This window comes from Calidris pugnax, unplaced genomic scaffold, assembly GCF_001431845.1.
Source record: "Calidris pugnax isolate Ruff unplaced genomic scaffold, ASM143184v1 scaffold335, whole genome shotgun sequence".
NCBI classification, from domain to species: domain Eukaryota; kingdom Metazoa; phylum Chordata; class Aves; order Charadriiformes; family Scolopacidae; genus Calidris; species Calidris pugnax.
In genome coordinates, this window is record NW_015091148.1 from 1,280,020 (window position 1) to 1,288,960 (window position 8,941).

At 64.9% G+C, this 8,941-nt stretch overlaps 3 protein-coding genes across 3 annotated transcripts; 2 read left to right on the forward strand and 1 right to left on the reverse strand.

Moving 5' to 3' along the window:
- Positions 1–32: 32 nt before the first annotated feature.
- SCRN2 (secernin 2) lies at positions 33–2,755 on the forward strand. The gene is made up of 7 exons (XM_014958945.1): positions 33–473; positions 572–753; positions 846–1,045; positions 1,272–1,487; positions 1,602–1,767; positions 1,904–2,081; positions 2,190–2,755. Exons 1-7 carry the CDS (start codon positions 225–227, stop codon positions 2,346–2,348), a joined length of 1,350 nt encoding a protein of 449 aa, XP_014814431.1. The 5' UTR covers positions 33–224; the 3' UTR covers positions 2,349–2,755.
- On the reverse strand, positions 2,746–5,959 carry LRRC46 (leucine rich repeat containing 46). The gene is made up of 8 exons (XM_014958946.1): positions 5,623–5,959; positions 5,425–5,521; positions 5,223–5,331; positions 4,785–4,831; positions 4,484–4,593; positions 3,726–3,795; positions 3,295–3,458; positions 2,746–3,140 (listed from the first exon to the last, which is right to left on the reverse strand). Exons 1-8 carry the CDS (start codon positions 5,651–5,653, stop codon positions 2,746–2,748), a joined length of 1,023 nt encoding a protein of 340 aa, XP_014814432.1. The 5' UTR covers positions 5,654–5,959.
- A 142-nt stretch (positions 5,960–6,101) lies between these two features.
- MRPL10 (mitochondrial ribosomal protein L10) lies at positions 6,102–8,911 on the forward strand. The gene is made up of 5 exons (XM_014958960.1): positions 6,102–6,189; positions 6,388–6,557; positions 7,201–7,365; positions 7,494–7,638; positions 8,298–8,911. The coding sequence occupies exons 1-5, from the start codon at positions 6,150–6,152 to the stop codon at positions 8,546–8,548; spliced, it is 771 nt and encodes a 256-aa protein (XP_014814446.1). The 5' UTR covers positions 6,102–6,149; the 3' UTR covers positions 8,549–8,911.
- The last annotated feature ends 30 nt before the right edge of the window (positions 8,912–8,941 follow it).

An 8,941-nucleotide genomic window follows, 5' to 3' on the forward strand; every position in this document is an offset into this window, starting at 1 on the left:
ACCCGTCGGCGGTCGGTGCAGGGGGTCCCGGTTATTGGGCTGCGCGGGGGGGGCTCTACGGTCGGTGCAAAGCCGCGGGGTTGCGAGGCAGGAGATGCCCCCCCCCAGGCCACCCCGGGCTGGGGTCCCCGCTGTCCCCCCAAGCGCAGGGGGGGTGTCATTCCACCCCCTCAAGACCCCCTGTGTCCCCACATCCGCCAGCTCCAAAGGGACCCTGGGGACAGATGCAGGGCAGGGACAAGGGGGTGATGATGGGTGATGTCCCCCCCCCGGGTGGCCCATCCCCCTCCGCCCGGTTTAGGATGGCGGGGCGGGATCCCGCACCCTCGTCCTGCGACTGCTTCGTGGCGCTGCCCCCGCACACCGCCACCCCCGCCGTCATCTTCGCCAAGAACGCTGATCGCCCGCGCCACGAAGTCCAAGAGATCGTCTACGTCCCCGCCGCCGTCCACCGCCCCGGGGACAAAGTCCAGGTAAAGACCGTGCTGGGGCTGGGGTGGCTGCAGGGGAGGGTGCACTGAGTGTGCCAGGTCTCAGCCCCCTTTCTGTGTCACCCACCCACCCATGACAGTGCACCTACCTGGAGATCGAGCAGGCGGAGAGGACCCACGCGGTGGTGCTGAGCCGTCCCGCCTGGCTGTGGGGTGCCGAGATGGGTGCTAACGAGCACGGTGTCTGCGTGGGCAACGAGGGCGTCTGGACCCGCGAGCCCGTGGGGGAGGACGAGGCGCTGCTGGGGATGGACCTGGTGAGGTGAGGACCCGTGTCGGTGTCTCCCCCTTTTTGTCCTGGCCGCCCCGTGCCGTCCCCCACCGCTGGCCGACGGGGTGCTGCCAGCGCCACAGGCTGGGTTTGGAGCGGGGCAGCTCGGCCCGGGAGGCTCTGGGGGTGATCACGGCCTTGCTGGAGCGCTACGGCCAGGGTGGGAGCTGCAAGGAGGAGCCGGAGCCCTTCGTCTACCACAACACCTTCCTGCTGGCCGACCGCTCCGAGGCCTGGGTGCTGGAGACAGCTGGCCGGTACTGGGCAGCCCAGCGGATCCAAGGTGAGCAGTATACTGGTTATACTGGGTTATACTGGGCGGACGGGGTGCCCTGTCTCCCCCCTCGGAGCTTGAGCCCCCACTTTGGCTTTCGCAGAGGGCAGCCGCAACATCTCCAACCAGCTGAGCGTGGGGAGGGAGATCACGGCCGAGCACGCGGGGCTGCGGCAGCGAGCGATGCCCTGTCTCCCCCCTCTCGGAGCTTGAGCCCCCCCTTTGGCTTTCGCAGAGGGCAGCCGCAACATCTCCAACCAGCTGAGCGTGGGGAGGGAGATCACGGCCGAGCACGCGGGGCTGCGGCAGCGAGCGCGCAGCCAGGGCTGGTGGAGCGGGGACGGCGAGTTCAGCTTCGCCGAGGTCTTCTCCCTGCCCCACCAACCCCCCCGCATGGAGGCTGCCAAGGCCCGCTACCGCGCCGGCAGGGAGCTGCTGCGGCAGCACGCAGGTGGGGACGGGGACAAGGGCATGGGGACACCCACCCGTGGCCCACCCCGGCGTCTCCACGCTCCCCGTGGCCGCAGCAGCCGTGGCTGTGGCTGAGCTCTGCCTGGTCCACCAGGTCACATCACGGCGGAGACCTTCATGGCCATCCTGCGGGACAAGGAGAGCGGGATCTGCGTGGACTCGGAGGGTTTCCGCACGGCGGGCAGCATGGTGTCCGTGCTGCCCCGGGACCCCGCCTTGCCCTGCGTCCACTTCTTCACGGCCACCCCTGATCCCTCCAGGTGAGGAGAGGGGACAGCCCCGCTCCGGGGGTGGCAGGGACAAGGCAGAGCCACGCCGTGGGCTGAGCGTCCCCGGGGGAGCAGCGTCCGTCCTCGTGATGGCCGGTCCCAGCGTCCCGCTGCTCCTCTCCGGCAGGTCTGTCTTCAAGCCCTTCGTCTTCGTGGCCAACCCCAAGCCCACGCCGCAGGTGAGGTCTCCCACTTTCCGTGAGGACCCGGCCAAGCAGATCCCAAGGTTCCAGAGCACGGTCGATCGGCGCCACGAGCTGTACCGCCGGCATCAGGCGGCGCTGGAGCTGATGGAGAGGGACCAGGTACCACAGACCCTTCCCCAGCTGCTCGCTCTCCCCGGTGATGTGGGAGGACATCAAGTTCCCTGGGGGTGCCCGGTCTCATCTCTCCTCCCTCCCCGACCCCACCAGGAGCAGGGCCAGAAGCTCCTGCAGACGCTGCGGGACCTGGAGAAGCAGGGCCTGGAGGGGATGAATGCTCTCCTGGGGGGGACGGTGGCCCCCAGCCCGGAGGAGTTGGCCGACCTCTTCTTCGACTGCGTGGAGGCAGAGATGAAGTTTTATACATAAACCCTGCGCTGGGGGGGTGGGCTTTCCCCCCCACCACAGCATTGCTCCTAGATAGGGGATGAGAAGACCTTCCCGGTGCCCACCCCTGGCTCCTCACCTCCTACCCCCACGGTGGAGAACACCTTGACCAGCATCTCCAGCCCTGCCTGGGGGTGCGGAGCCTCCAGCCCCCCAACTTGCCCCAGAGGACCTGGCACATTTGAGAGGTGGCCGTGGCCTGAAACGCGGGTGTGGGGAGAAGGAGAGGGACGTGGAGTGGGATGTGGAGTCCTGCCCGCAGCCTGGCGTGTCCTGTCCCACCATCAGGCAGAGCTGCAGGTGCCCGGCCCCTCTGGGGCTGCTGTGGGGCTGGTGGCTCCGTGTCAGACAGGCAGATCCATGTAGGAATAAAGAGGCTTTAATTGCAACTGCGTGGTGCTGGCCTGGTGTGGGGTATTGCGGGTAACTGCCTATTTCTTTCTCCTGTGGTGTGAGTCTTCTCCTCCAGAGGCTTGGTCTGGGGCTGGTTCCTTCCAGGAGGTTGCTGGGGCTGCAGGCAAGCGTGCTGCCTGCTGGATCCCGGCAGGGGTGGCAACTGTGTCCCTGGTTTTGCTTGGGGAGGGGGCTGAGACTGCCTGGGGGCTGGGGCTGCTCCCTCCCTGCCTGGGCTCGGCAGTGGAGGAGGCAGTAGAAGACCCTGACGCTCCCACAGCTCCTCCAGCTCTTCCAGACGGGCCTGGTGTTCCTTCAGGGTCTCCCTCCGCCTCTGCTGCGAGCGTTCAGCCAGCTCCTGCTGAAGATCTGCAAAGAAATCTGCCAAGGACAGAGGGAGGGAGAGGGAGCAGAATTACAGGACAGCAGAAATACAGGCACAGCACCTCCCTGCCACTCCTGGCACCCTTGGGGACAGAGGGACCAGCCTGCTTAAGCCCCAAACATGCAATGTGTCCTGCTTCAGTCTGGGCACCTTTGCCTGCAGTGAAAGGGCCACTCGACTCAAAGAGCAGCTTGTCGTCTTCATCTTCGCTGCTGGAAGAGCCTCCTTCCTCCTCCTCCTCCTCGCACGTGCTGCTATGGATGGGCTGGGCGTCCAGCTGCAGGAGGTGGGGCAGGGCTCCCACCACCAGCTCTCTGCAAGCACCAAGGGGAGAGCAGATGTTCCCCCGACACACAGCACAGCCCCGGGGCTGGGACTGGGTTGGGGTGACACCAGTTTCCTCCTCCCAGCACCCCTCTGCACAGCCCAGCCTGGGAGGAGATCTGGATTTCTGGGGTTTGTGTGGGGGGCTTAGGCTGTATTGGATATTTGAGGGGGTGGGGGGTCTGCTGAGGGGCTTGTGTGGCTTGGGGGACTCGCTTTCTCCCTCTGCTCCCCCCCCCCAGGCTCCCCTGACCCACCTGTATCCGTGCTGGTGGGTGCATTCGTTGCCCGTTAAGTCGAGGAGACGGAGGCTGCGGGGCAGCTCCTCTGCAGAGATCAAAGGGAAAGAAGAAAGGTGCTGAGACGGGACCTGAGCCCCCCCTCCTCCACCAAAATCCTGTCTCCCAGAGCTCCCAGTGGCGACAGCCCCACCGTGGGAAGCAGCCTCTCCCCTCACGGCTGGGGAAACTGAGGCAGGGAGGGCAGGAATGTGTATCACACACTCCCGTGTGAGAACGGAGGGTTTTCCCCTTCCCAGGCCCTCACCGTTCCCTTTCTCACCCCTGTCTGCAAGCAGAGGGCCTGGTGCCACAATAGGAATGTTACAGAGGAAGAGAGGGAGATAATTATCCCTTTGTCCTTTCCTCTTCTGCCAAAAATCCTCCTCCTCGGGAGGAGCCAGCTGAAAGAAGGGGTTGTCAGGGCTGGGGCAGCTTTGCTCAAGGTTGAAATCCCCAAGTCTGATTGGAGCCGCTTGAAATGTTCTGCTGAAGCAGGACACAAGGTGGAACCAAACACCTGGAGTCTGCCAGCAGCAGGGAGGGCTCAGACCTGGCCACAGGGCTCCTCTGGTGTCACCGTGGGACAGGCAGGCCAGTCTCAGGGTGGCTCTGCTGCACCTGAGGGCCAGAAGCTCCGGCAGAGCCTGGACCAAGGGTCTGATGAGGTTTCCCTCATACCCCAGGCACTTCTCGGGCAGACCCAGGCCATGTCCAGACCAGTTCCTGCCTCCCACCTGGGTCCAGCGTCTGGATCTGGTTGTGGGACAAGTCCAGGACGCGCAGGTGTTGCAGGGGCTGCAGGTTCTCCACTCTGCGGATGCGGTTGCCAGCCAGGGAGAGGAACCTGCAGAGCACAGGGAGGGTGGTGGCATGAGGCCGGGGGGACACCATGGCCCCCAGGATCTGAGCCAGCCCGATAATCAGACTGTCAGGGGCTGCAGCTTGAACCCCCCCAGCTCTGCCAAGGGAAGAAGGGAGCATTGCTCTCCTCTGACCACGGAGAGGGATCTCCCTGGGGGCAGGAGCTGCCCATACCGCAGGTTGGGAAAGTAGCCCAGATTCTCGATCTTCTCAATTTGGTTCTGAAAAAAACCAACAAAAAAAACCAACAAAATGTTTTCCTACTGCATGAAAAATCAGACTTTGGGAGCACCTGAATCCCTCCAACCTCACACAGGCAACGTGATGTCCCACCACGGGAGCTTTATGAAGAGGGTACAGGGCTGCGACAGCACAGGGAGCCCAGGAGAACCCTAAGGCTTCTCATGAGGGTTTGAAACACGCCAAATGGCTGATGCCAGACCCTCACTTGAATTCTGTCAGTGGCACTGTCATGGGAGGGGAGTACTGCCAGCCCCTCTGGCCATGCGGGGAGGCAAAATTCTTGGGGGTGTTTGTGGTCCCCCCCAAGGAAGGGGGTCCCTTTACCCGTAGGACCAGGGCTGTTTGCTGCTGCCCCTGCAGTGCCCTTACCTGCTGCAGATAGAGGCTGTGAATCTCCTGCAGGCTCTGGAGCCTCCCGATAGCACAGATGTTCTCCCGATCCAAGCGGATGGTCGAGGGGGACAGCAGCTCCGCGGATCTAGAGGAAGGGGGGTACCTGGGGTGTCCTTTGTGCCCGGAGACCCTCCCTGCCAGCCTGGGTGGTGAAGGTGGGCTCCGTGCGGATCCTCACCGGCTCTCTGGGTGCAGGGGCTCCACCAGCTGAGGCAGGTTCCTCGTGGCGATGAGGCTGTCGGTGAGGGTCACCCCCAGGGACGTCTGCTCATGGTCTGTGGGAAACCCAGAGCGATGGGGCTGAGCCCAGCGGGGTCCAGCTCCCCGATACCCCCCCAGGCTGACACATGAGCAGGCCCCACAATGGCTCACTCACCCTCAAGCACGGTCTCCCCCTGCCCAGCCATAGTGAGGAGGTGGCCTGGGTCTTTCTCCCTTCCTTGGTCCCTTGGGTGGGTGTCTTGGGGGGGCTGGCCTGGCCCCACTGCTCTCTGCAAGCTGAAGACTCCTGAGGCAATGGGGGGCAGACGCCTGTGGGCTGGGGGAGGCGGTGGGGACAGGAGTGCTGGGATCAACGCTGGGACCCCCAGGTGGGGCAGAGAGACTCCAGGGCCTGGGGAGCCTATGGGACCAGACTCCCCCCGGGGTTGGGGGGCACAGAGACCCCCGGGCTGGGACAGGGGGGGGGTCACCGGGGCCAAATCCCCGGGATGGGGGGCACAGAGACCCCGGGGCTGGGGCAGGGTCGGGGGGTCCCGGGCTCCGGGGGGGCCGCAGGCCGCAGCGTGCCCGTTGCTAGGAGACGGGCGGCCCCGGAAGGGGCGGGACACGGCGCTCCCCCTCCGCGCACGCGCGCCGCCGGTCCTCCACCTTCCCAGCAGCCCTTGCGCTCCCGCGGCAAAGATGGCGGCGCTGAGCGGTGGCGGAGCGCCATGGCGGCGGGGTGAGGGGCCTTCTCACCGGGGCTGGGCGGCTCCGCGGGGCTCGGGCAGGGGATCTGGCGGGGGAGGGTGTGCGTGTGACTTAGTCTGTCCTTCCCCGGGCCCTGCTCCCCGGTCCAGGCTCCTCTCCCGCTCCCCCGGGGACCCCGGGGCCTGGCACCGGCCCTGAGCGCTGCCCGCGTCCCCGCTCCTCTCCGTAGGCTGGCTGCCCGCCCTGCACTTCGTCCGCCGCGGCTCCAAAGCGGTCACCCGGCACTGGAAGGCCATGCACTTCCAGCGGCAGAAGCTGATGGCCGTGACCGAGTACCTGGCCCCGCGGCCGGCCGTCCCGCCGCGCTGCCTCACCCCCAGGGAGCAGAAGGTGGAGGAGGTAATTTTCTGGCCCGTGGCCGGGGTGGATGCGCGGCCGCGGGGCCTCGGTGGCTGCGGAGACCGGATGGTTTTGCACACCCCCTCTGTGTGCTTTGCTCCGGGGATTTAACACCGGGGTCTGCAGCCCCCACCGGGTGCGGTGCACATTCCCGTGGTCAGCTTGGCTGGACACGGTACGAGATATTCCCGGGGTGATGTTACCCTGCTCAGGCTGCCCAGGGAGGGTGTGGAGTCCCCTTCTCTGGAGATCTTCAAGACCCTCCTGGATGCTCCTGAGTGATGTGCTCTGGGCAGCCCTGCTTTAGCAGGGGAGTTGGACTGGATGATCTCTAGAGGTCCCTTCCAACTCTGACAATTCCATGATTCCATTCCATACCCCTTTTCATCCTGTTGTGGGTGGCCGGGAGGTGCCTCAGCTGATAATCCAAGTGCTGGAAACCAGGTGAGTCCCAATCCCTGGTGGCATCTCCCAACTTGTGGTGGCATCTCCCAACTTGTGGTGGCATCTCCCAATCCCTGGTGGCATCTTCCAGCCTGTGGTGGCATCTCCCGGCAGTAGGTCCGTTGTAGCAGGGTGGGAGCTGGGGGAGGCGGCCGCCGTTGCCCCCTCCCCACGGCCCATCGCTGCTCCCTCCCCCCAGGACAACGGCTACGCCCGGCTGCTGCGGCGGCAGGTGGAGGAGGTTTTTCGGGACAATCGGATGATCGCCATCTGCCAGTACAACTCCATGCCCGGCGAGGACGTGGTGCTGATGAGGCATTACCTCCGAAAGCACAACATCGAGGTCAAGTTCGTCCTAAATGAGGTAAAGGATGGAGCCGCCGGAGCAGATCCCGGGGTGGTTTGGGGCTGGGGAAGGCGGGTGGGAGCCGGGACCATCACGCGGTGCTTTCTGGGGTGAAAAGCTGCATTTTGAGAGCTGTCTCCCCCCAGATTGTCAGACCCGTGCTGTCGCAGTCCAAGTACAAGAATCTCCTCCCTCTCTTTGTGGCGCGCAATATCCTGCTGGTGAGCCCGGAACTGAAGGCGAAGGAGATGCTGCGGGTGCTGAAGGGGGTGCCCCAGATCAACCTCCTGGGTGAGAGCCCTCCCTGTGTCCCCACATCTGCTGCCCCTGGGCTCGGGGCTCCCCCCCGGCGCTGGGGAGAGGTGCAGGGTCCACACTAACAGAGCTGTGTCTGTGGGATCGCTGTCATGTCCCTTACAAGGGACTCCCCAGGGCCTGGAGCATCTCTCTGATGAGGAAAGGCTGAGGGACTTGGGGCTTTTTAGTCTGGAGAAGAGAAGGTTGAGGGGGGATCTGATCAACACCTATAAATACTTCAAGGGTGGGTGTCAGGAGGATGGGGCCAGGCTTTTTTCAGTGGTGCCCAGGGACAGGACAAGAGGGAACGGGCACAAACTTGAACATAAGAAGTTCCATCTAAACATGAGGAGGAACTTCTTCACTTTGAGGGTGGCAGAGCCCTGGCAGAGGCTGCCCAGGGAGGTGGTGGAGTCTCCTTCTTTGGAGACATTCAAACCCACCTGGACACGTTCCTGTGGGACCTGCTCTGGGTGGCCCTGCTCTGGCAGGGGGTTGGACGGGATGATCTCCAGAGGTCCCTTCCCACCCCATGGGATTCTGAGGGGGGGGATGGTGAGGAGTGGGAGTCCTGCCTGCAGCCAGCGGAAGATGGAGGGGCTCTGGCTCTGCCACCCCCGTCTCCCCTCCTCAGCTCTGCTCTTCTCTTCCAGGCGCCTGCATCGACGACACCATCCTGAGCAGGCAGGGGGTGGAGAACTTTGCCAAGCTGCCCTCGCTGGAGGTCAGCCAGGGGCAGACGGTGGGTGCCCTGGCCCTCCTGCCCTCCCAGACCTCCTCCCTGCTGCAGCGCGGCCCCGCACACCTCACGGCTCTGCTGGACGAGCACATCCGACGCCTGCAGGCCGGGGAGACGGGGAGCCCTCCCGGGACCACCCCACCCCAGAGCTCAGGGGGTCACTGACGCCGGGAGTCGGCTCCTTCACCGTGGTCGGGAAGGAGGGGCCAAGGACTGTAGATTTGGCCCCCGGGGGGGCAGCCAGCAGTGGGACTGAGGGTCCTGCAGCACCACCGGCGTGTTGGAGGGGCTCTGGTCCCTCCCTTCGCCCCCCGCTATCGGCACCTGGGAACGTCCCGTCTGTGTTTTGGGGCTGTGGTTGGGGGTCAGACGGAGGAGGGAGAGGGTGGTGGGGACCTGTGATGGTGCTGGAGGTGGGGGGCGTGGAGATCTCCGAGCCCCCCCTGCCCACCGGAATGGGGGGAACGTGCTGTAACGCTGACGGAGCCGTGTCACCATCCTGTCCATTAAAGCGTGGTGATGGAGATACTGGAGGGTCTCGTCTCGGATTTAGGGGGG

What these genes read in the sequence shown, in the direction of transcription:
- SCRN2 (XM_014958945.1), top strand. Translation starts at nt 225, where the DNA reads ATGCAGGGCAGGGACAAGGGGGTGATGATGGGTGATGTCCCCCCCCCG. An exon ending in GGCAGCCCAGCGGATCCAAG is followed by an intron (nt 1,046 to 1,271) that starts GTGAGCAGTATA and finishes TGGCTTTCGCAG; the next exon opens with AGGGCAGCCGCAACATCTCC. An exon ending in AGCTGATGGAGAGGGACCAG is followed by an intron (nt 2,082 to 2,189) that starts GTACCACAGACC and finishes CGACCCCACCAG; the next exon opens with GAGCAGGGCCAGAAGCTCCT.
- LRRC46 (XM_014958946.1), bottom strand. Translation starts at nt 5,653, where the DNA reads ATGGCTGGGCAGGGGGAGACCGTGCTTGAGG. An exon ending in GGGGGAGACCGTGCTTGAGG is followed by an intron (nt 5,522 to 5,622) that starts GTGAGTGAGCCA and finishes GGTTTCCCACAG; the next exon opens with ACCATGAGCAGACGTCCCTG. An exon ending in ACCCACCAGCACGGATACAG is followed by an intron (nt 3,459 to 3,725) that starts GTGGGTCAGGGG and finishes TGGTGCTTGCAG; the next exon opens with AGAGCTGGTGGTGGGAGCCC.
- MRPL10 (XM_014958960.1), top strand. Translation starts at nt 6,150, where the DNA reads ATGGCGGCGCTGAGCGGTGGCGGAGCGCCATGGCGGCGGG. An exon ending in GGGAGCAGAAGGTGGAGGAG is followed by an intron (nt 6,558 to 7,200) that starts GTAATTTTCTGG and finishes CCCTCCCCCCAG; the next exon opens with GACAACGGCTACGCCCGGCT. An exon ending in TCAAGTTCGTCCTAAATGAG is followed by an intron (nt 7,366 to 7,493) that starts GTAAAGGATGGA and finishes GTCTCCCCCCAG; the next exon opens with ATTGTCAGACCCGTGCTGTC.